The sequence below is a fragment of the Botrytis byssoidea genome (genome assembly GCF_014898295.1).
Source record: "Botrytis byssoidea strain MUCL 94 chromosome Unknown BBYS_015, whole genome shotgun sequence".
In the NCBI taxonomy this organism is placed as follows: domain Eukaryota; kingdom Fungi; phylum Ascomycota; class Leotiomycetes; order Helotiales; family Sclerotiniaceae; genus Botrytis; species Botrytis byssoidea.
The window spans coordinates 836,307-861,254 of NW_024065856.1; the positions used below are offsets into that span (position 1 = coordinate 836,307).

General features: G+C 41.4%; 8 protein-coding genes across 8 annotated transcripts; 4 read left to right on the top strand and 4 right to left on the bottom strand.

The window, feature by feature from the left end:
- Nucleotides 1–409: 409 nt before the first annotated feature.
- Nucleotides 410–2,899, top strand: EAE97_007733 (uncharacterized protein; the record flags this gene model as incomplete). The annotated part of the gene is made up of 9 exons (XM_038878247.1): nt 410–501; nt 615–741; nt 797–842; nt 892–922; nt 1,074–1,219; nt 1,881–1,973; nt 2,039–2,199; nt 2,304–2,579; nt 2,690–2,899. 9 exons carry the CDS (start codon nt 410–412, stop codon nt 2,897–2,899), a joined length of 1,182 nt encoding a protein of 393 aa, XP_038731085.1.
- A 315-nt stretch (nt 2,900–3,214) lies between these two features.
- On the bottom strand, nt 3,215–5,071 carry EAE97_007734 (uncharacterized protein; the record flags this gene model as incomplete). Its single annotated transcript, XM_038878248.1, has 5 exons — nt 3,215–3,507; nt 3,581–3,980; nt 4,034–4,377; nt 4,437–4,613; nt 4,672–5,071. The coding sequence occupies 5 exons, from the start codon at nt 5,069–5,071 to the stop codon at nt 3,215–3,217; spliced, it is 1,614 nt and encodes a 537-aa protein (XP_038731086.1).
- A 327-nt stretch (nt 5,072–5,398) lies between these two features.
- On the top strand, nt 5,399–7,964 carry EAE97_007735 (uncharacterized protein). Its single transcript, XM_038878249.1, has 7 exons — nt 5,399–5,990; nt 6,041–6,097; nt 6,153–6,220; nt 6,271–6,338; nt 6,394–6,678; nt 6,772–6,867; nt 6,976–7,964. The coding sequence occupies exons 1-7, from the start codon at nt 5,807–5,809 to the stop codon at nt 7,367–7,369; spliced, it is 1,152 nt and encodes a 383-aa protein (XP_038731087.1). The 5' UTR covers nt 5,399–5,806; the 3' UTR covers nt 7,370–7,964.
- A 262-nt stretch (nt 7,965–8,226) lies between these two features.
- On the bottom strand, nt 8,227–9,399 carry EAE97_007736 (uncharacterized protein; the record flags this gene model as incomplete). The annotated part of the gene is made up of 3 exons (XM_038878250.1): nt 8,227–8,338; nt 8,441–8,728; nt 8,804–9,399. The coding sequence occupies 3 exons, from the start codon at nt 9,397–9,399 to the stop codon at nt 8,227–8,229; spliced, it is 996 nt and encodes a 331-aa protein (XP_038731088.1).
- A 561-nt stretch (nt 9,400–9,960) lies between these two features.
- Nucleotides 9,961–12,889, top strand: EAE97_007737 (uncharacterized protein; the record flags this gene model as incomplete). The annotated part of the gene is made up of 5 exons (XM_038878251.1): nt 9,961–10,239; nt 10,313–10,432; nt 10,490–10,665; nt 10,724–11,031; nt 11,559–12,889. The coding sequence occupies 5 exons, from the start codon at nt 9,961–9,963 to the stop codon at nt 12,887–12,889; spliced, it is 2,214 nt and encodes a 737-aa protein (XP_038731089.1).
- A 1,397-nt stretch (nt 12,890–14,286) lies between these two features.
- On the bottom strand, nt 14,287–16,271 carry EAE97_007738 (uncharacterized protein; the record flags this gene model as incomplete). The annotated part of the gene is made up of 4 exons (XM_038878252.1): nt 14,287–14,386; nt 14,473–15,420; nt 15,475–15,853; nt 15,917–16,271. The coding sequence occupies 4 exons, from the start codon at nt 16,269–16,271 to the stop codon at nt 14,287–14,289; spliced, it is 1,782 nt and encodes a 593-aa protein (XP_038731090.1).
- Nucleotides 16,272–18,561: 2,290 nt separating this feature from the next.
- On the bottom strand, nt 18,562–21,350 carry EAE97_007739 (uncharacterized protein). Its single transcript, XM_038878253.1, has 5 exons — nt 20,687–21,350; nt 20,459–20,633; nt 20,246–20,407; nt 20,015–20,196; nt 18,562–19,963 (listed from the first exon to the last, which is right to left on the bottom strand). The coding sequence occupies exons 1-5, from the start codon at nt 20,925–20,927 to the stop codon at nt 18,954–18,956; spliced, it is 1,770 nt and encodes a 589-aa protein (XP_038731091.1). The 5' UTR covers nt 20,928–21,350; the 3' UTR covers nt 18,562–18,953.
- A 2,443-nt stretch (nt 21,351–23,793) lies between these two features.
- On the top strand, nt 23,794–24,057 carry EAE97_007740 (uncharacterized protein; the record flags this gene model as incomplete). The annotated part of the gene is made up of 2 exons (XM_038878254.1): nt 23,794–23,924; nt 24,000–24,057. The coding sequence occupies 2 exons, from the start codon at nt 23,794–23,796 to the stop codon at nt 24,055–24,057; spliced, it is 189 nt and encodes a 62-aa protein (XP_038731092.1).
- Between the last annotated feature and the right edge of the window lie 891 nt (nt 24,058–24,948).

The following is a 24,948-nucleotide window of genomic DNA, read 5'->3' on the forward strand; positions in this document are numbered from 1 at the left end:
ACTACTATTCTTGATTGATGTCCGTTATTTCGCGTAATTCCGAATTTTATACGATAGCTGGTGCTGACCCACATCGCCACACATCGTAGTTTGACGATGCTCATATTAACATTATCTTAAAATATTCCCAGCCATACGTTTTTTAGATGAATAAATTATAATCGGTCTGGCTCGGCACATATATAAAGCGATTTATTTTAATGCAAGCTAATCAATTGCACTATCTTCAACATGTTTTCAATAGCTGTCAACACATTGTCTTTCAACATATCACGGCAGGAACCGCCGTACGATGCGTCGAATTTAGTGTAGAAATTCTTCCACTTATTTTCAGATACATCAGGCGAATATACGCGCACAGGCGAAGAGCGGGTGTTATTCCATTTGAAGTCCCAGCGCGCTATAAGATATGTGTGGTCAACTCCGTCGCAAGGCGACGGCGCAATGTAATCGCTCCGTCTCTGTTCTGTCCAAAATGGGTTGTGCATCAAATTACTTAAAGTAAGTGTATGCTGTAGCACAGTATGTATTTCTGTGATCTAAGTAGTTCCTTTTCTCTACGCAAATATCGGAAGTGTCCCTAAAGCAATTACTACCGATTCTATTGGTATCAGGATTGGAAGAGATGATTCAGATACAGCCAAGCAGCAATATGTCACGGGTTCGAAGCTTCACTTGATTGTATTTTCTTTGACTCTGGCTTGTTTCCTGATGACGTTCAGTTCTTCGGTCCTGGCAACGGTTTGTGAATAAGTCTTTATACTCTACGGGGTTTCTTTACTGAATTCCATCTTAGGCTATACCACCCATTACAAGTGAATTCCACTCTGTAGAAGACATAGGTAAGCTGCCGTGCTTACGTCATTCATTCTCTTGACTAAACATTCACAGGATGGTATGGAAGTGCTTATTTACTTTCAAAGTAAGTTTGCATCTTCATGAAAGAGAACCATAGTAATGATTCTTGCGCCTAGCTGCACCATGCAACCACTCAGCGGCAAACTTTATACCTAATTCTCTCTCAAAGTAAGACTTAGAATCTCTTACTATATCCAAGCTAACTGATAGTCTAGTACACATTTCTTTGTTTCCTTGCAATATTTGAATTGGGTGCATTGGTCTGCGGTTTGTCAAGAGATTCAGGGATGTGATGGATCTGGTATTCTTAATGGTGCTCTAACGATTCTTGCTGCTGCAGCTCCTATCTCAAAACGATCAAGTATGTATTTAAATATCCTCTCCTTGATGCTTACAGTTTTTCCTAACCGATATGCGAGTTCTTATTGGTTTAATAATATCTACTGCATCTATTGGACAAGTCATCGGACCTCTAATTGGTGGTACATTGACTCAACATGCTTCTTGGAGAGTGAGTAAAATCAATGACCCTTCAGATAGTTCCTTACTAAAGAATCTCAGTGGTCTACGAAAATCCGTAATCATCCAAGAATCAAGATACCACTGACACGTCTAGGCTTCTTTCTCAATCTACCCAATTCCTAACCGCTCTTGTCATCTTCCTAATCCATATCCCCAGCATTCACAACATCGTTCGCACTTCATGATCTTCCAAAAAGAAACTCCTAAACCTCGATCCATGTGGTCTTATCCTCTTCACACCTACCATCATATCATTCCTTCTAGCTCTCGAATGGGACGGCTCTTCATATCACTGGTCATCAGCTACTGTCATCTTTCTGTCTTGCATCTCTTTTTTTCTCTTCCTGTTATTCCTCTACTAGGAATACAGGTTGGGAGAAAATGCAATGATACCACTTGATATGTTGAGAAATAGGATAGTGTATAGTGGACGTCTGACGGAAATGCTCAATAAAGGAGGTTTAGTAGTAATCTCGTAATATCTACCGGTTTGGTTTCAGACTATCAAAGGAGTTTCGCCTACGGAAAGCGGAGTGAGAACGCTGCCGACTTTCTTGGCGACGATTGGGTGTTCAATTATAGCAGGGAGTTAGGTACGTCATTTTCTTCGCTGTGTGTTTAAGATTTGTTGTGAGAGATATGACTGATGTGTGAATAGTTTCTCGACTTGGTTACTTTACCCCCTGGGCGATCATGGGCTGCGTGTGTTCAGCTGTCGGATCTGAATGTATGAGTTTGTTTAATGTAAATACTGGGGCGGGTGAATGGATTGGCTTTCAGATCTTTGTTGGTGCTGGACGAGGAATGGTTTCACAAATGGTATGTGCAGATTTTTGTTACTGATATCTCTTATAAATCTCTTATAAATACCTACATCCCGTTCTTTCTTTCTACTCCTTAAGAACTTATTAATATTCCATCAGCCTATAATAGCGATTCAAAACTCTCTTCCCACCACAGACATTGCGATCGGCTCATCTCTCGCTACCTTTTCCGGATATTTCGGCAGCGCAATTTTCCTATCCTTCGCCTCAACAATCTTTCCAAGTTCTTTGACCGAAGAACTAGCTATATGTGTACCAAGTATCGATGTAGAAGCCATCGTAGCAAGTGGTGATACGGGATTGAGGGACTTGGTGACGGGCGCGGAGTTGGAGAGGGTGCTGATAGCATACAATGAAAGCTTGATCAGATGTTTCGTGAGTCGCTTCTTCCTTTAGCTCATCAGCTTTTGAATCTAGGTGGATGTGGAGGAGTGTTTAGATAAGAGTGATGGATGTGACTAAATTGCTAGTGAATTGTATAATAGTACCTTGCAGCTGGAGCATTAAGCGTAGCGTTTTTGTGCAGTTTTGAATTAGGATGGGGAACAGTGAAGAAGAAGAAGAAGAAGAAGAAGAAGAAGAATGAGAAGCGGGGAGGCGATCAGGAAAGTTGCGAAAATCCAGATAATCGCAACAGTCCTGAGTCCGGAGTCCACAGTGATGGACGGAAAAGATTGAAAGCCTTAGTGTTTTGAAATCTTGAATTGTTTTCCATGCATATTCTTAGGGTAGATAGTGTGTATAAAAAGCATTCGAATATCATAAATAGGTTCTACTCAGCCAACATAAAATCACATCCAATTCAATTGGGAACAGGCAGAATTCGGTCCTCATCAGGCAGTTTTGGTAGCTTTCTGGGAGTTCCCACCTAAATATGTATAAGAGGGGCACAGGTGTCAGTGACCCTAATTGCATAACCAATATACAGATCCATCCTTCATCCCTTATCCCTCCACCCACCTCATTATCTTTCAGTAGTAAAGCAGTAGGTCCACCCACTCATTTCACTCTTATCTTTTCTTGAAAACTAACTCACACCTTGGAATTCCGCTAGTAAAGTGATCCTTGACGTTGCCAAAGAACTCCTCTTCGTCAAACTTTATATTCTCCGGGAACGTTACCTTGTACTCAGCTACCGATCTCCCAATCACAGAACGCAGTTCCATCATTGCAAGACCTTTTCCGATGCAATTGTATACACCCATAGAGAATGGTAAGTATGCTGACTTATTAATGATGAGATCCGAGCGCATCGTCCAACGTTCCGGAATGAATTTGTTTGGATGCTTGAAGTTTCGAGGATCTAGAATTAAGAGTTAAAAGTTCAGCATTGGGAGAGCAGAAAGTAAGCGCGAATCCTTGAGAGGAATACTTACCACGGTGAAGTTGCCAGGTTGCAATACTAACAATTGTATCCCCAGGTATATATACCGTTCCAATAGTCAATCCCCCCTTTGGAGTGACTCTCTGAGAGTTGAATGTAACAGGAGCGTATAATCTTAGTACTTCTTGAATGATCCCATCAAGTAATGGAGTCGGCATTGCATCAGTATATGTACCATCTTCAAACAGTGGTCTCAGCTCTTTAAAGAGTCGAGCTTGATATTCAGGATAATGGGCAAGATGAATGAAGATTGCCGTAAGGGCTGATGCAGTAGTATCACTGCCTGCTCCAATGATTACGCGAGAATCGCCGTTGAGAAGAGCGCGTCCAGCAGGAGTGTTCTCCGTATGCTGTATCAGATGGCCTACTATATCTGGCTTGGGGTTTTTCATCTGCTGAACCATTAGCCCATCTATATGTGATAGGGAAGGTCTGAAAGGCAAACGTCTCTTCGTGCCTCCACCTGAGAAGCTGACCAATCATTAAATTCTTTCATTGGCCCTCCAAGAAAACTCAGCACGTCAATAACTGTGAACATCCATGGGATATGAACTACCGCTCCAAGAGCAGAAATACCAGATTGGATATTGTCAAGAACTTTCTTGGCTGCAGCTGTTTCCTTCCCATTCAGAAATTTGGTATGGATACCAAATGCCAATGCACTCATGACATCGTAACTGTATTGAACACATAACTCATTAATCACTAACGGATCTTCACCACCTTCTGATAGACGAGCAAGAAACGATGTGGTAAACTCTGCGATGCGGGGTCCATAATCAGCGAGAGCTGGAGTTTAATCATCAGTCACATGATATTTAAAGAATAAAAGTGAAGATTCCAAATACATTGCTTGAAGGCCAAGTCCCAGATCTTTCTTCTTTTTCTGTGAAAGTCCGAGTCTCTCGTCGTATGCAAAGACTCTGGGGATGTCGAGCCGTAGAACGGTCCTTTATGCAACTTAGATGAAGCGCCAAGAATGATACTAATGGCTGCAGGATCGAAAATTGTGAGTTCGCGCGGTCCTTGACATTAATTAGCTTTGGATGTATCAGAAAAGTTACTTCTTTTGGATGTCATTACCTGTCCTGACATAATCCCCATACTCCTCCTTCAATTTTCCAGCAACCTGGTACCACCTGACTTTAGATTCGATAACTTTTCCCAGACTCCAGAATTTGGAGAGTCGGGCACCAAAAGGACCAGGGAAATTTCGTAGCGGATGGAAGAAGGCTCGATAAACAAGGATATTCGTCCATAGCGAAAGAATGGTCGTCGCGATCAGGCTAGAGGCAAGTCTTTGAGCTTGCCAAAATGTTAGGACATCGACATCGTTATCATAATGAAGTAGTATCGAGAGAACAATGTGGGATGCTATGACCACAAAAAGAATGGAGAACGGATAACGATCGAATTCCCTGTTCCTTACGATATTGTGGAAGAATACGCCTGCTGCAATGGCTGTCATGTACAAGGTCGACATTGTTGCTATTGGTGACGGTTTTATCCAACGAACAACCTCGTTGGTAGTGTGCAACGAAGAAAAGCAAAAAAGAGGGAAAAATCAATCATGCAGCGATAACTTGGACCTCGAAATATGTCGTCCGGAAAGGGAAGGTGGAGAAAATATGCACGTAAGCATGCACGTTGACAGTAGGCTCTCTTCCGTATGGAAGAGCATTGTGAGTCGTGACCTTTTCTTTTCTTTACATGACGACGAGCGAGTGGGGTCTGACTATTTTTGATCACAATCTCAGATGTCTAGCCGTTGCATACTCGTAGTCTAGAATTCATTGTTCTTTTTCTTCTTGCAATCCAGCTCGTTTTCATTTAACTAGTATCAATGACTATTGATATGGTAAAATTCGTGAATTCATTTCCCGATAACTTAGGTTATGCAGGAGCGAAATATGAGCTCCACATCGGGCCAATCATACATACACTTTCAGCTACAATCCATGTCGTGATTTGCCTGCCGAGTTCCGGGTCTCACAAACTCTCAAATTCTTTTTTCGAAAAAGCAGTATACTCTGTATCCGACCATTAGACTATCATCTATTGGAAAATGTTGGTCGAATTCGGGATGCCGACAATGATGATCAAGAATCGGAGTCGTTTCTTGTTCTGGCATATAGTTAACAATGTGTCCTCCTTTGAATCTACTCTTCATCGAGTATGAACATTCTTTCAAGCAGGATTCACAGCACGAAGAGCAAATATGTCAACCGGACTCCTTCCAGCGCCCCCTGGTGTGACGCCAGATTTAAATCCATCTGCTCTGTCAAGTACGCAGGTGGCTTTCATTATTGCATACACCATTACACTTGGTCTGGCTAGTAGTACTCTTGGTATCCGATTGTACACAAGGATTAGTATCATGAACTCTTTTGGTTTGGATGATGGTAGGTTTTTTATCTACGGCAATCGACGAGGATGCTGATCTGGGATGTAGTCGCGATTATTCTTTCATATGCATGTTCAATTGCATATTTTGCTATCACTGTCGATTGTAGGTGACGGATCAATTCGTGGAGAGTAGAACAGCCATACTAATTGATGGCTAGGCATGAGATTTGGATTCGGTAGACACCTATGGGAAGTTACTGCTGAACAGATGGCCTCCTATCTTACAGTTAGTCAATGCTTCTCAATTCATACCCCATCTTTTACTTACCGACCTAGAAACTCAGCCCTATGGTAGCTACCTACGCTTGGGCCCCCGCATTCACCAAATTATCCATTCTCATCCTGTAAGTATCTTCCCTCAGCAATGTCAAATAATTTTGTGAACTAAGTACTTCCCAGCCTTTATCGACTCAATCCAAGCAACTACTTCCGTATAGGCTGTTGTTTCGTCGCCGGGATAATCATAATCTACACTCTCGCCATATCTCTAATAATAGCTATTCCATGTGTTCCCACAAACCCCGCGAATGGTGCATGTCTCAACCAGTGTGGACTCTGGCAAGCAATCTTCAACATTCTTACAGATGCAGCCATTCTTATACTTCCATCACATATGCTATATCTTTTGAAGCTGCCGTTGAGGCAAAAATTGGCGGTTGCATCGATTTTTTCGACGGGTATTTTGTGTGTTCAAACCCTTCCCTTACTCCTCAAACACTGTTTGAGAAAGCTCTTTCACTTGCACTTGGAAGGCTTTGCTGACATAACTGTTGACAGTGTGATAATCATCTGTATAGTCCGTATAACATACATCATGGCGCTTCAAAATAATTCAGATGTGCTATACACTCAAGGCAGAGCAGCAGTATGGTCGTTTGTCTCCCTCTTTCTTTGCAATCCTTTCCTTTCTTGACATTTCTGCGTTTAGCCTCTCATTTCCTATACACAAAATTTGAAGACTAACCCAAACTGTAATACCAGATCCGTAGAAATAAACATTGGCATTTTCTGCAATACCCTTGTCGTTCTCCGTCCTTTCATCCGTCAATACTTTCCAGGTCTCTTCTCATCTCATCTCATATCTGACGACCCTCGTCAAATACCCGACCCGGAAGCAAATCTAGAATCTAGGAAGCGAAAAATTGGAAAATTGAGGAAGAAGAACTCGTTAACTCTTACAACGATGGATCATCAGATGGAAACAATGGATAAACAATCGGGCATAACGAGGGAGTATGAAGTGAGTGTTGAGAGAAGTGGTGGCGAGGGAACTAGTGATGAGAGTTCAGGAAAAGAGAGGGAGAGGGAGGATGAAACGGAGAGTATGGAGCGAATGATTAGGCGAGTGAATGTGGATGGAGGTGATAGATTGTGATGGGAGTGCGGAAGAGAAAGTGACTCAATTGGTCACTGGTAGATATGAAAAGAAGGAGAGGGAAAACATATGACCGCTCACAGACAGAGATAAAAGACTGCCGAGATTGCATCTTCAAAAACAGCAGATGATCTCGCCAATTCACTCGATCTATGAGCTCCAACAAGATACAAAACACGGAACATCAATAGTTTCATCGGAAATTAACGAGGATGATGAGCTTTTGCGGCTTTTCAGAAAAACAGCATGAAAAGATACAATTGGATTGGACGGGTTGAAATTAGACAAAAGACGAAATATAAGGCGTTTGGTTGGGTAATAGTGCGGGTTATATATTCAAAATTGAATATTTCGCATGATTACTTTCGTTATTAGAAAATAAATGGGTGTACAATAATTCTGGGTATATTCGAAAGCATGAATGTATTTTTATGGCAAAGCAAAAGAGGTTTGATCTTGTATATTGGATGGTATCATGGACTTCGTGAGACTGGTGTGATGAATGGAAATTGTTGATGGAGGGTTACGGAGATATGGCAGTGTGAAGTGGAGTGACAGTTGCCCTTTTTGTAAGTATTGAACGATGAATGTGTTTTAAAAATACCTCTCCGCATCATGCACGACTTGGTGCATTCTGTTCAAACCTGATCTGATCAGATATTTATCTCGATCCTGAAGTTATCAAAGGATATATATCGAAAAGCAAAACGAGTAGGGATTATAATCATACTTTACGTATTTTCAATCTAGACACAGATCTATAGGCGCCACTCGACGCTATAACAGAACTCCAAAATTCTACGAAAAAATTCTTCCTTCCAATTCTCCGCCTTGATGTTGTCTCGAGGATTCTACCACTAGATGATTGAGGAAACACCAGGTTGAATTGTCTCCAGCTCCCTCACTAATTGATCCCATACCTTCTTCTGCAACTTGTTACCTTCGGGTCCTCTTACAAGTGGGCCGGTCCTATACTTGGCATTAGCAATGTTTGCGTCCAGAAAAATCCATCATCCACATTCACACTCCTTCACCCCTACAAAAATATATAGTTAAAAAAGAGTCACATACTCAGCAATCAAACAATCAGCCATATATTCCCCATGACTTTCTTCCCCCGCCACAATTCCCGCCACCAGAGCCCGGCTCCCTACTTCCGTGCTACGTGCAAGCAGAGTACTCAGAAGCCAGCTTTTGAATCTATCAAAGCCCTTGTTTTCGCGAAAAAAATCGGATTTACACGCTCCGGGCGTCATGCAATTGACGATGACAGATGGAGATACGGATTCCCGGTCACGTGTAAGTTTTTGAGCTAGCTCGCGGACTCCGAAGACTTGGAGAAGTTTCGTGGTGGAGTATCTGGTTATTTTTAGTATGTGGGTTCTAGAATAAGAATCTTTGAGCGAATAAGGGTAGAGATGAAAGATGGCCAACCTTTCCAAATCCAATTCTGATGTTTTTTCATTGTTCAACGCCTTGAAAATATCCTTCTCTTTCCTTTCCCTGAACTTGGCAATATAATGCAAATCCGAAGCCACAATTGAGATTCTAGGCTGGATGTTGAATTCCTTGGCTGACTCTTTCAATTTTGGTAAAATCCCCAGAACTAACTGAAAAGTCCCAACTACATTCGTCATAACTGTACTCTCATATCCTTCCACCAACTTAAAATACTTGGTCATAATTCCCGCATTAGCAAGCACGGCATCAACTCTGGGGAGTTGATTGACTTTTGCGCAGAAAGCTTGAATGGATGATGGTGATTGCATATCCAGAGACCAGACTTCGAGACTGGATTCTGGACGGCCGGTGCTGGCTAGGATGGATGCTTTTGCGGCTTGACCTTTGGATTGAGAACGCACGGCGAGAATTAGAAGGTGGGCATTGAGACGGGAAACGTGACGAGCGGCTTCGAGACCGAGTCCCGTGTTTGATCCCGTTATGATTATGGTTTCATTTGTGAAGTCGCGGGTTGGGATAGGGAGACTGACGAACAATTGAGAATAGAGGAAGGAGGTGAACCAGCCCATCATGTCGATTGGAGTAGAAATGCAAGAAGATCAAAACAATTAGTTTAAGCACGAAAGTCACTGCTCGTTTTTGATAACAAAAGTAGAAGTCTATAAAAGATAGATGAAGGAGAATACAACGAGATCTGAGAGAGGTACATCGTTACTTATACATATATATATGTACCAATAACAGGCAGAAACACAATGGTATCATCTACGTCATTATATTTGTTTTCGTACAACTAGTACTCTCAAAATTACAGAAATTGCAGATTAACAATCCAAAGCGGACGAAACAACGGACGACATGTCTGAGAAATACCTTGAGTCTTCAGCTCAGACGCTTATGTAAGAGTCTGGACCAATTAAACAGTACTTCGGACGAATGTTCGGACGAGGTCACTTTTGTGCTTATGATCTAGTCCCGACAAGGTTAGTGTGTCCTCATACCCCTCTTGATCAATCGCCCAGCATTGAATTGTATATGTATCGTTGTTGTTTATGATCAAAACAATTTCTTTCATCCATCATGGACGAAAAATCATCCGGAACCACTCTCCCAAAGGAATTCACACGAAAATGCTACCTCAATCTCACCCCACCCTTCGAAAAGGCATGCGGAAAGGAACACATAATTGTCACGAATGTCGGAAACGAAAAGTTCGATGTATCTTCACAAAAGAATCGACTATATGTGGGAATTGTGAATTGAAAGGTCCAAGATGTACTGAGCGGAGAAGAGAATTGATTCAAGCAGGAAATGTTGATACGAGAGAGAGTCTTAGAGAGAAGATCAAGAGACTTGAAGCACTTATTGAAGATTATGGTAGGAAGAGTAGTAGTAGTACCTCTAATGAGGTGAATGGGAGTTTGAATATTGACTTGGGAGATGTACAAGAAGACAATCTCAGTTCGGGGTCTCTTTCGCTAGAATTGGGGGGCGAAACTAACACCACCATCTACTCCTTCATCACTTGAGGCTTTAGCTTCAGTTGATAAAACTCCCTCTCAAGATATCGATCCCATCGTAACACTTTTCCAAAACGCTATCGTGAGCTCTACTTCTTTTCACCGTTCTCAAACCTCCAGCTACTAAATTGTCGAATAGTGGAGAAGTCAAGGTTCTGATTTGATTCCCCAACGCATTTCTAAGCTTTACAAAGCTGAAAATCCAGCAACTGCGAAGAAACGTATTCGGACCTGCGAATCATTGCTTTCTGGTCTTATTCCCCCAGTATTCCGTGAAATAGTGGTCAACGCGACATGTTCATGGTGGTATACATGGTAAAGGTATTTCTTACTCCCAATCATTACCTGATCCTCACTACTAAAATTCCAATAGGCGACCACTCGGTTCTATACTTCTATCTTCAACCGGAAATGCGAATTCAACGCTTCCAGATTTTATACTCTGGGCCCTTGAATCACCTGATCCATCGATCATTGGTATAGTAATCCTCTGTATTGCAGTTTGTCTTCAACAATTAGAGACCAGAATTCATCAGTATATTATTCGTCAGCTTCCTTCCTTACCCGGTACACTGTTTCAGGAATACTTTGAAAAAGTAGATAGGCTCATTATAAATGATGGGGATTATACGAGTACAAAAGAGAGTATTGAAACAATTGTTTTTGCAGCCAAGATTTATAGTATGTAAATTCAATTTCTCTTTTTCTCGTGGTTGAAAAGAATGATGTTCTAGATCACTACTTTTGATAATCATCCGTGTTCCTACACCGAATGAAATCTTAGACCAGATTGAAAAAGGGTTGTCCTTGGGGGAATTGAAATCTGAGCCGACAAGTGAATCATTGAGAGTTCATTGACTCTAGGTTTTGGATTCAAATTTCCTCAGAAAATAAGTCTGTGATAAAAGTCTTTCGAGCGCAGCGAGCTAAGGGGGTTTGGGGGCTTGCCCCCATCAATAAATATTAATGGAAAAAACGCTCCGCTGGCTTTCCGGGTGCCACTGCCGTGGATGTAGACTAGGATCTGAAGAGCAAATAAAAAATCTAATATATAAGATGAAATCTTAATTCCGATTTCTTCCATGCTAGGCTATAGGAACGGACTTCCAAATCTATATTATCTTCTAAGCATTTCTCGAACTCCAAATTTTTCATAATTTCCTCTTGGTTTATATACTTTTCAAATCCAGAAATACTGACTTCCTCAGTGAATTTAGGGCTCAACAGGAAATGCTGGATTTTAACGCACCAAGCAATATCCTATAGCCAACTTCTCAATCTCCACCGTCCACATCCTTCTACTGACAAGAATTCCCTGGAAAGAAACCAAAGAATACAATCTTGGCTTTCATTATGCGCAGGAGATGTATATCTCTCACTTCTTCTCAGACTTCCTTATGCTGCAGATGGTCGTACCATTCTTACAACTTACAATCAAGAAAGCCCCACCGCCCAATTCCACCACAATCTGATAATCCTTTCTTCCAAGGTAATCGATCGAAACCAACGCAGTCTCCACCTCTCCATTCTCCACACTCAAAAGATCCAAACCTCTCTACACAGCACAACCCAAACCCTCCCCCCCTCATTCTGGGACCCACAGACCTCCCTCTCCCAGAACAAAATCTCCCGCCCAGAATACCTCGAACAAGTCGCCGCCCAATCCTGGTACTACCACCTCCTCGTCCTCCTCCACATGCCTCTCATGCTGCAATCCGTCCTCGATCCCACCCTCGAAACCCACCGCACGCAATGTCTCGCCGCCGCACGAAATCTCCTCCGCATCTGGCACATCATGCGCTCGGATATGCACAGCGCATTCGAGATGTTAAAACTCATCGACTACCAATCATTCGTCTGTTCTACACTCTTAATTCTAAGCATGCTCGGCTACGGTAGCTGCGAGAATGGAGGAAGAGATGAAAATGAAAATGAAAATGAACATAACGATCGAGAATTACTCGCACGCACCATCGTAACGCTCGCGCAGGCATGCACTTCGCTTGGGAATTTGGTCGTCAAACAAGCGGTGCAAGGATTAGAAAGCTTGCTGCAGATGGGGAGGGGAAATTGTCCGAGGAAGCAGAAAGGGAGGATGAGTGAGGGTGAGGATTCATCTCTGGGAAATCCGTACGCGAAAATCGTGGTGCCATATGTAGGTGTGATTACGATATCACCGGGGGAGTATTACAGTGCTATTAAAGATGCGGTCGATGAGGGTGCGGAAGCACAATTGCGAACGGCAATGCATACTCAAAGCCAAAATCAAACTCAAAGTCACAGTGCACCATTTTCATTTTCGCTAGAGAGTGATCATAATCATACTCATGATCATAATCATGAGGAATCATATCATGATAATACAAACACGCGATATGAAAATACTGGCGCGCTTGGAGAAGCGAGAGAAGTACCGGTCGATACAGAGGGACAGAGACAGACACAGATGGAATGGACATCGATTGATTTTTATTGGGCGAGTAATTTTACGGCGGGGTTTGAAGATGATTGGGCGTGGTTGAATGGGTTGGGGGGTTGATTTTTGGGGAGTTGTTGTTGTTTTTGTGATTGTGGAGGTTTTAGTGTTTGGTTGGTTATGGAAGAGAAGGAAGGGTAGAAGAGAGGAGTGACTAGTTTTTTGGAGGGAAGGGTGGAATTATCTGGGTAGTAGATAGAATTTAAAAGGTTAGTAAGTTAAATGGGGTAGTGGCAATATGATATATCGATTATATTATTTAACCAAAGTTTATTTATCGATATGAATTTTTGCACATGTAAATATAATCATAAAAAATTAAATCGGTATCTATTATACATACTTTTTTACAGTATACATCCATAGCGAGATATTAGGGAAGAGAACAACCACCTCCCTCGCGAATTGTCAACATTACAAATTGTAAGAGTTGAGGCCCCGGCTTATCACACACTAAGCGAAAACACACCAAAAACCCTCATTTCTTCAATTTAAACTATATATTAATTTCATTAAGAAATGAAATAAATTATTTAGGTTAATATATATAATAATAATTTAATAAAATATTTTTAATAATTTTTTCAATAAAGTTATAGATTTTTGAAACTAGAATTCTCAAATTTTTCAAAAAAATCGATTTTTATACATAAGAAAAACATTAACGTGGTTTATCATCAAGTGGGCTATATCATTGAGTGGGCTACTTCAAAATACACCAAAATTAATGCTTTTTTGATATTTTTATTTTAATAATCAATTATTATTTTAAAGAAAAAAAAGAAAAAAAAATAAGCTTTTTAAAAATCTAGTATTTATATAAAAATTCCTATTATTTTATATAAAAAAATGAAATTTGTTACGATTTTCATTATAAAAGAAATATTTCTATTAATAGATAAAGAAAGTGCATGGTTATATACAAACGAATTTTGTATATAAAAATGATAGCCCACTCGATGATATGACCTACTCGATGATAAACCACGTTATATATATATATAATAAATTTTGAAAAATATCAACTTTAAAGACCTACAACTTTTCCAAAAAAATTAATAAAAATAATCCCTTTTATTTTTAACATTTAGAATGTTGATAAATTTTATTTAAATTATTTTGAAATTAATTATCCAATAATTAAATAAATAATAAAAGAAATTAATTTATATGAGAAAACAGTATTTTTGTAGGGATTTTGTCACGAAATGAGGTGGTATGTGATAAGCCGGGGCCTCAACTCTTACATTTCTGATGTGGCTTCGCTTGTTAATGAAAAGAGCGGAACATCATCCTCTGTCGGCCAGTCATCAGATAATAGGGCACCATTGGTCGAAAAGAAGTTAAGGGGTAAAGCAGTGAATTGTGAATTATCGTGGGGATGGTAGTTGTGACCTCCAGAGAATTGTCCAGTTGATATTCCTGTCATAGTATTCATCGACTCCGCCTCAAAAGTTGTTTCATTGAAAGAAGACGGCGAAATCGGTTCGACAATTCCCTGCTGGCAAAGTATATTCGAACTGAAGTCTACATTCGAAGGCTGTATCGGGGATTGATCTCCTGCAGAATGTCGTATGTCACCAAAGACACTTCGAAGTTGCTGGCTACTGGACCGTAATAATTTGATGTCCCTATTATTAACATACATTGTCGTGGCGTCTTGCAGGAGCTGGCAGATTTCCGAGTACCGAGCAGATTGGGGATTCAGTCGTCCAAAATGGTTTAAGATTGCAATTCCCCGTCTGAGCCCTGTGCTTAACGGCCAGCCTCTTTGATCGAAATCATCCAGGTAGGCAAGTCCAAGACATAGCACCGAAATAAAGACACTGTTGATTATGAAGGGCTGACGTTGAGGCATGGCTTGTTCGTAAACAGTCTCATGAGCCACATCTATACCTTTGATAGCCGAGTCAACACATGCGTCTGCGTAAGTATTGAAATCTGCATTAAAGGAAGATGAGGCCTCGCCATGGCTGAATTTTCCAGCATTGTGGCAGACCTTGAAAGTGAGAATTGGTCGAGATAGTAGAATGATCGAGTAATAGTATGCGATTTTCACGAGTCCACAACCAAGTCGGTGAGAAAGCCCAAGGCTTCGGGTTGCAACCGATTCATGCAAACCGTCAATTTTAAGCATACGAGGTAACGCTTCTGTCCACTCGCGATGTTGTCTTGAGATACTTCTTGCCAGGTCGAGCGAGACAGCTCTTCTAGAGTACACTTCTATTAAAATGCGTTCAAAGACGTGGCAGATTCTAAGAATGGCGGAAGTGACCTGCGAAGGCACATACTGACTCTCTCTGCCGGCGACCTGATCCACCGAAGTCCAGGGAATATTGCAATCGGTGTCTGAGGTGGCAGGTGGTCTTCCCATCGATGCACTGAAAAAAAGATCACAAACTCGTAGAGTCTTCCAGGTCCGCTCTTGAGATATGCCCTCCTGCGGAACAAATGCAACGTTTGTCTCGTGGCGGTGAATTCCAAGAGCATAAGCAGCTCTGACTGCCACCCCTAAATTAACGAAAGCCCCATTGTGTCGACATGCCGCAAGCATGTAGTAGGTGATCAAGATGAACGACTGGACCGTCAACAAACTTGGGTCGTCCATAAGTGTAAACGTTGCAATTTGACGACCGTAACCAAATCACCTCTCAGCAATGATCTCATCTGATTCATCTCGAGCTCTTCCTTGTGCCCCGATCGCGAGTGCAAGATAAATGACGGGCGACTCCAGCTTTCCTCTTCGTGAAGAATCTTCGACCCAAGTCGGCAGCTTATCTATCAACCAAGCAGGGTCGAAAAGGTCCATGATACCACTTACGACTTGAAAGAACTGATCTGCAAGAGAAAGAGCTTCAGCAAGATCGAGTAGAGGTTCGTGGACATTATCAAAACGAATCGTTGGCGTAGTTTCAATTATCAGGTGACGCAGAGGATCTGATGTAAATTCACAAGGGCCCACTGCAACTATCACAGCTCTCCTCACAGTCTGAAGAGAGGACAACGAGGCTGATTCGCCGACATAAACTAAACATGGTCAGCAAACTTTGACTGCTTTAGCTCCTGATTTAGAGTTGCAACAAGACATACTAAATCTCCCCTGACTGTCACGTAGCATTCTGGAGATTTTGGGCTTGGGCGCCGCATTCAAAACCGTATTGTCGCCTTCCTTGAGAGTTTCAGACGGTGCGAGATCATCAAGCTCACACAGTGCATGATGATCTTCGCTTGCGCTGTGGTTGCTGCTGCCTCTAGTCTCGCACAGAAGACGCTTTGCAACATCTGATGCCTGGGCTTTCGTATACTGACAGGCCTCTTCTCGATGTCGGGATTTGCACTGCCCGCAGGGGGTACCGCCACTACACTTCTCCTTGCGTCTCTTGCAACTGTCACATGCTTGTGCTACTCGTCTTCGACGTAGTGGATCAACCCTGTTACGCGGCATCTTGGAACAATAAGTGCCAGGCGTTATTGAGATTCATTTCTGGTGTACGAAGTGTTTGTATTAGGTGGTGGTTTGGCTACGTTGCATCGGGAATTGTGGGGGGAGCGGGGTAGATGTTGCACCGCTATAGGTAGAATAGACAAGCTCACTGTCTCAACCAAAGTGGCCGTCATTGGACATGGTAACACGAGGGTAAACACAAGTGTATGAGTTTTAAAATAGCCCTAGGAAGTCGCATCTGTCAACTTTATAAAGCTGACAAGCCATTAGCCGTAATGACCGTAGCATAATTACCTCGTGTATGGCCGAACTAATAGCCATTTAGCGTCTGTGCTCTTGTACGCCGGCACTTAATCGGCATTAAATAAAATCGCCAAGTGCGCTGTGATTTACCAGAAATGATTCGCTAGAAAGCTCTTGTTCCACGGAAATTTCGAGATACGTACGGACATGAATGGCTGTTAATTCGACCATGTACGATGTAGCCATGTGATAGCGCATTCTGCGTGGATAATTGCGTGTCCGGATAGGGATGTAGTGGACTTTGCCGAGTATCCGTAAGCACCTAGTCTAGCTTTCGCCGACCCTCCGATGCCCTTTTTGAAACACTATACACATATAAATCACTAAACTCCATCATATTTACATACTCAAATTAATACCCTAAATTAACCTATTTGTCAACTTTCTCTCAGTTCTTATTAAAATTATTATAAATTATAAAGTTTTTGTGGTATTAATAAAGGAATTCAAATAATCCATTTATTAGATTTTAATAAAAACTTAATTAGAAATATCAGTATATCAATATCACAAATTTCCATGTCTTTTTTACAATATAATAGCTAAGAAAACGCAGTTGAGGCGTTGCGCGCCGAAAATACAAACCCGTTAACACTACTCCTCGTAATGGAAGGGTCAAAGTGTCTTGCAGAACCACTTCCCATAATCGTGAATACACCTTCAAACCTTTATAATCGTACAGCTGTTCAGCACAGAGCATTCTTCAGTGATGTCTGTCTTGGATCTGTTGTAATAGCACTTCATGATAAGCACTGTCACACATTAGACAGAAGCTTCAATTTACCACATTCCGAAACGCATACCATCATCTTTTCTCACATTCTAGAATACAACGCGCCTTCGATACCGAAGATTATGGAGAGACTTGAGAATTCCTGCTTGAGAACAACAGGGATGCCATTCATGTTCTTAATGTGTTATTGCGAAAGCTTGATGTTAAACGTGGGCTTGCAGACTTTGGGTTCAAGGAGGATGGTATTGACAAGACAGCCGATCTCGCCGTCGAAAGTTCTTACTACAATCCTTGAAAGATCGAAAGAGGAGCCATTAGAGAATTGATTAGGAGGGTATACGTGAGCGAGGACGCAAGAGTGGACTTTTGGTTGAATTGACTAATGTCATCACTCACTTGAACCTCCTAGAACTATCAACATAACTTAAGGATACATCTTTCAAAATGTCTTGTCAGGAATAATTGTGGCTCTAAAACACGATGGTGTTTGAACTTGAAGAACTCAACAGGAACTTCAAAAGTTTACATTTCTCGGAAGAGTTTTTTGAATCTGGATGTGATGTCTAATGTCCGCTCCCTTTGCCATGTCCAATGGATCACCACCTGTATTGTAGAGTTACGAGCATTTTCCGCAGTGATCAAATTGTTTGCTAAATCAGAAATTCGGAAGGTACAGTTTCTCAACTGGAACCAAGCCAAGGCAAGACAAATTGCTGCGGTTTGTTCCTGGCCTGTCGTCTGACTGATGAAAATTGCAATTTGAGATTGACCAGGGTGGCGTGACTGCACAGCGCCTCTTTTGCGTATGCGTGGTAGCGGGGCGGAAGTGGTACAGTACCATTCCAAGGTTTTGAACGCTATCCGGTGCCAATATTTTGTAGGGATTACTTCGCTTAACGTACTATATCCGAGGCGGTTGAAGGTAAATCAATAATGAAAAGTCCATCACTATCCTAGCCCCATATAATCAGGAAAGTCGGAACCCAATTTTTCCGGGTTATAGCTGCTTCTGAGAGATATCCAGCGATCCAGATCAACAAGTCGATCAGAAAAATAGTGTTTTGAGCTGTTTTGATTTAATGTTTCGACACAGAATCTGGTGGTGTGGCGCCGTTCAAGCACAACGAACCCAAGCTATTGACCCTTCAGAAGAAAGTTTTTGTATTTACATGCAAGTCACTAGCAATTTATCAGTATTAATTTAAGTTCTATACCCAATTTCATGACTAGCTTCCAAAACGTAACTTCTCTATGCTTCTTTAAAGACACCTAAACGTTATATTTCAATTTATAATAACTTTATTAATTTGATTATAATGCGAATCAAAAAGATGTTGTGTTTGGTGAAATCATATGCGTACGGTAGCGAGAAAAGAAAAGGCTGAAGGAGCTTTATCAAGGTGTCAGTGGGCTGTTTATATCTGCACACTAAGTTATTAACCAAACAAGTTCTTCTAGACGGGATAATGACTAGCCCACCCCCGGTGATAACGATCACCCGAACGAAATTGGATCGTTGAGTGTATGTCGGAGATTGACCTCATGGGCATCGAGAAACTCGTTTATATCACTAGGTCATACGATGAGCTTCTGAATACTTCTTTCCAAGCTGTATCTCCATAAATCTACACAACTTTAACATAAAACTAGTAAGAAAACGGCCTCATCTCGAATATGCTGGTTTCCTCGGGAAATGGCTCGGCAGGTATGTCAACCATGCCTGGTTGCAAGAAGTGAGCCAGCTCGCCTTCTTGTGAATCAGTCTGCGTGATAGACCAGCCATTTCCAAGCCAAGCTAACCTATTGCACTCTTCTCCGTCATTCTCTCCTTCATATACATAGTCGAAATCTTCCCATCTTGGCGATCGTAGACATTCCATCGCGTGCAACGTACTTCCCGGCCAGAGACCAGTAACCCGATCCCCCTTCCCTCCATTGCTCCGATACCAACTACTACAGTCATCAACGTAGACAGTCTTTTGAAAATAGTGATCAATGACCCTCGAGAAATCCTGGACTCTTCGCTTTTGTACTTCCATTCTAGCGATATTTTCTTTCTGAATCTTGCGAATACATTTGATGATATAGTCGCCAGTCACCTCCATCATTGCCGTCAATGAGCCAGTCCCAATCGCAGCATTGGGCCCTAGCATCATAAAGTAGTTTGGAAATCCATCAGTAGCCAGAGATAGATAAGTCTCAGCCCATGGCTCAAACTTCTCCTTCATGGACTGGCCGTTTCGTCCAATGACCGGAAAAACAGGAGGTGCGGATGCTTGAAAACCTGTTGCACAGACAAGGACGTCCAGTTCCCTTTCTTCACCATTCTTGAGTATCAGACCATTCGCGCTCGCTTTCAGAATAGGCGTGTCAATGAAATTGACGTTATCCTCTACAAGTGCTTCGAGATATCCAGGTCCTGGCGTTAGTCTTCGACAGCCTACACTGAATGATGGTAGGAGCGCCTTAAAAATCTCTGGCTTTTTTGCAAGTCTTTCTTTCATGAGTTCTGTGAAATCATCTCTCGCTGTTTCTTGATATTTACTGCCTTTTAATGTTATAGCGTGTGCCGAATTTGCGTCACGTGCTATCATTGTCCGAAACTCCAAATAGTGTTCTGGATCGTTTGCAAACCGTGCTTTCTGCTCTGCGGAGACTAGAACGCCTTATTAGTATGTGGGTTAGTCATGTTTTGAAGCCACTTTACAGTATGTTTCTTTAATTCCAAGTCTCTCCATTGCAACGTCACCAAACGGCCTAGAGATCCAAGTCTTGCTCCTGATAAAGCAACTCAGCTGTGTTCCAGACACTTTCTGCAGCGAAGGAATGATCTGTATCGCGCTGCTGCCACCTCCTATGACGCCAATTCGTTTGTTTTTAAAGTCATAGCTGAATCACACGTCAGCGGAGTTTAGATTAAAATATGATTTGCACATACTTCATGTCCCAGGCTGCAGAATGCATCACAGGAATCTTGATGTCAGACAATCCTTCGATTGTTGGCCAGGATATGTTGTTCAAGGTACCACGGGCACTGATTACAATGTCGGCCTCATCAGTAAAAGTCTCTCCTGTTTCGATATCCTCAACTTGGACCTTCCTAGACATAGATTAGCATTATGAGAATACCTATTGCTTTGTGTGTGCATACCATTTTGCCTTTTTGTCGTCCCATTGTGCACCAACAACTTCGTGTGAACATTTGATAAACCTGTCTACCGAGAACCTCCTGACCACATCTTCCAAATATTGTCGAATTTCTGGTGCAGGAGCATAAAAGCTACTCCAATTTGGATTTGGAGCAAAAGTATACTGATAAGAGTGTGCTTTTGAAATTGTTAGTTTCGAGGAAAGATTGCCGTCCTTATGCTTTACTAACATGGGACATCGCAGGCACAGCCTGGATATCTGTTCTCGTACCATGTTCCTCCCACTCCAGCATTCCTCTCATAGATCTTTAGGTTGACATTGCGAAGTCTCTCGGGTATTCGAACACCGCAATAAATTCCAGAAAAGCCAGCTCCAATGACGATTACGCTGAGTGGACGAAGATTCTCAATTGCCGAATCTTTGATAATCTGAGGAATTCCATTGGTGACTACATCTGAAGGATCGATCATCTTGAATAAGTTGGTTGGGGGACATTTTCGGTGACTTGACAATCTGTTTTAATATAAACATTGTATTGCCACGTGATTGCCAACCAGGAAGCCCCAGTCGAAGGTGCAAGCTCAACTATGTTCGAGCCATGAACGGAAAGCGTCCACTATTTCCAATACTCTTTCCCTGATCCGATGGAATTCAACTATCCACACTTCCGGCATTCGGCATATTTTTACTGTCAATGGCGTCTTTTCAAGACTGGGGTAAATAATACATCCTGGTGACATCTTGCACATCGCAGGGAAGTTTCTGGGGCACGTGGGGTAAGGGTAAGGTATTTGTTTCGGAAGGGGAACGTTGAAAGACGCTAAAGCCGGAAAGTGCATTCTACCTACTACCGGTACTGTATCCCGCCACTAAACAAAAGCCTCGTTGTGGTTCTGTTCTCCGCAGTTTGCCGAAAACTGGTCACGTGCTGGTATATGGGTAGTCAGGTTCCATAAGTTGGCGTCAGCTTCATATTATACACTTTTATACACTCCTGTACTGTCGATCATTTACTCTCACTACTACGAGTAGTGCAAATCGTTTCATGATTTCTGGTATCTAAAGAGATGACGTGATTCAACTCATAAGCTTACCTAGTAGACACTTCGTTGCGGGTAATGTCTGATAACAGATACCGGGCAATTACCCGATGTGGAGTTGACCATTGAAGTTGATGTCGGAGCTTTGCGAAGAAAAGAGGAGTCAAAACAAGTTGAAAGTGCACACCCCGGTGCATCATCCGTGACCCACGAATGCTGCTACGTCACTTGAATAGCCCCCGAACGAATTTACACGTTACACGGAAGCAATCTCGGGGCGAAGAAGTCTTTCCCGAAAACTGAGAACATCTTGCTCGGCTTCAAAGATTCTCTCCGAAATTGGTACATTGTAAACTTAAAGCTCGCAAACCTCATGAGCAATTTAGCTTGCGCTGCTTCAATCTTCTTTCGTCAAAGCCCATCTTGACTGTACTTTGACTAGCTAGTGACACTCAGATTTCTGAAACCGCTCACCAGACCATCTCTCATCCTACGATTCGGTTCACATGTCGATAAGATGCCATCCCCTGTGGTGGCAGAATCCGTGGTTGACGAAGTGATCCTTTCGTAATTGCCATAAATTCTACAATACCTTCATTATATATTGAATAAATTGTTTTTAAAGTATTAATATAATTAATCTAAGTTTTTATATCTTACAAAGTTTATTTTAATTAATAAATTCTTAATAAATTTCTTGAATTTTGGAAGGTTAATTGAAAATTTCGGTTTGAGATAATAATTATTTATTAAATAAAAAGCTTCTAGATTTTACTTACTTTTCAATTTTTCCTTCTTTTTTTTTCTTTTTTTTTTTTTTTAAATTGATTTTTTATTAAATTTCAATAAAAGAATAGAAAAGTTCTTTTAAATATTTCAATTAGAATTTATTAAGAATTACTAATCTTTTTATTATACTTTTATTTATTAAATTCAAATTTATTTATATATAAATTAAAATCAGATTATATTCTTGTTTATATAATATATTCTATATTATATAGCATAATAATATAGCTTGTGATTTTATTTGAAAGCTTTTTTGTAGGTTTTCTTTATATAATATAACTTATTAAAAGAATTCTATTTCTTTTTAAATTTTTGGCTAATACTTTCTACCTATTTTTTAATTTTTATATTTATTCCTTTTTTTCTTTTTAACTCTTATTTATCTTTTTAACCTTTTATACATATATCTTTCTATTTATCTTCCTCTTAATTCTAATATTCAAAAATCTTAAAAGCTTTAAGGTTTTTTAAGATCCTTATTTTCTTTTTTTTAATCAAAATTCAATAATAAATGGATTGTAAAAAGAATTGATTTGATTTATTAATAATGAAGAGTTTTATTTATTATTAATAAATATATATATTAATATTGTAATATATGAAATAGAAATTTGTATAGGGATTTATATTGAATTTATCTTCGTCCGGAATATTAACTTTGTCACCACAGGGATCTTCGCAATAGAAATCACGTGAATCTCGGGACTTCCGAACCTTGCCTTCCCGCGAGCTGCCTTTGCCTACAATCAGCTCTCAACCTATTCAGTCGAGCTATGGCCATGAAAAATACGAAGCTGTTGTTATTGGAGTAAGCACCATGCTCATGGTTAGTAGCCAGATTGACTGATTATATACCCGCAGGTTAGGCCAGCTGGAATGGTGCTCACGTTGTTACTCGCAAGATACGGTCTGGGAGACACTTTAATGTGCTAAGACTCATAACCGGACAAGCTGGCGGGCTCCAGTCGCGGACTTTGGAAGTTCTCAAGAGCTTGGATATCGTTGATGAAATACTTAACCATGGATGTCATATGTCAGAGGTGACTTTCTGGAGCCTAAAGAGCAATACTTAAGCCGGAAAACGGGCTAGTGTTGAGCGTACCTCCTTCGCGCCAGATGGGGTTGCGATACAAACACAAAGTCACAATTCACCAAGGTCGCATTGAGCGAATTTTAGAGGAGAATCTAAATCACTACTCAACTGAATGTATCCAGCGATCGACAAGGCTTGTAGACTTCGTTCTGGATGCAGCTAGTGATGCTGAGTACCCTTTGAAGGTTGACCTCGAATAGGAAACTGCCGAAAGGAAGAAAATACAAAAAACTCTTCGGAGTAAACACCTGGTTGGGACTGATGGTGCTCATTCGCAAGTTTGGAGGTCAATGGAACTCGAGCCTATAGCCGAAACAACCAGACCATATTTGGATTGTCGTCGATCTAGTTGTAGACATAACATTTCCTGACGTACGAAAGCGCTGTGCTATACATTCTGCCGCGGGATACGTTATGATCATTCCCCGGGAGCACATCAGTACTGACCAGTATTTAACTCGACTTCACGCGCAGATCAAAGACGAGATTCCTGTGGAAAGCACCGATCCCGGTATCCCAGTAGCACGGGAAAAGAGTCGTGGCAAGTGAGTCGCAATCACTCTCGATTTCATTCTAGCACAAACCCAACGTTTATTTTTGCCTTGCACAATTTCCATTAGAAAGAATACAGAGGTCGATTGGTGGGCAGCGTGTGAGTCCTACTTTTTCAATGAGTGATGATGCCGAGCGGAGTCGAGCTTTCATCGTTGAAGACGGTGAGTCCTGCCTCTTCCAAATAAGTTAACCCTTGCTAACGTGCGAAAGGCTGTCATTCCCATAGTCAAAATGCTGGGCAGGGGACGAACGCTTCCATGATGCATTCTTAAAACCTCGCGTGGAAACTAGCCCACGAGATCTACTCCCTGTCTCCTGAGCCACCAGGAGCTAGCGTTCTAAAGACATATGAATCTGAACTAGTGTAGATTGGACGTATGCTTATCGAGTTTGACACCAAGTTCACCTCAAGATTTTCTGGACAGATAGGCTCTGATAGCTCTGCTGAGGGTCTGACTCACGAGCAGTTCCTCAAAGTCTGCAGCGATGGAGTAATTTCACAAGTGATTGTGGCATCGAGTATCTGTAGAGTATCACAGTCAAGGCAACCAGCATACAAAACTCACATCTATTTTCCGGCGATAGTGATCTTCATGGAACTTCAAAGCATGGAGGCAGACTACCTGATTCCGTGGCAAGACAATACGCGGACTCATATCTGAGGCACTAGCAAGATGGTATGCTTCCATTTTTGTTTGTTTCTTCTAAACTATGCTAATCCTGACTTCAGATTTCCTTTCTACTGGGCGTCTACGCATTCTCGTATTCACAACGTCAGACCTGCTAAAACGGCATGGAAACTCGTCACGGGCATCGGTGGCGATTTGCAACGACACCATTCCAACATTCCCAAAGGTCATGGTGAAATTGGTTGTGATGCATCCCTTTGTGGAGCGGGTATTTGAATCGACAGGTGTTCCAACCTGTGTGAAGGAGTTTGTGGGAAATAAAATCTCATGGTCCAACTGATCAGAAGCTATATAGAATATGGGTTATCCGATTATATTGAGAAGG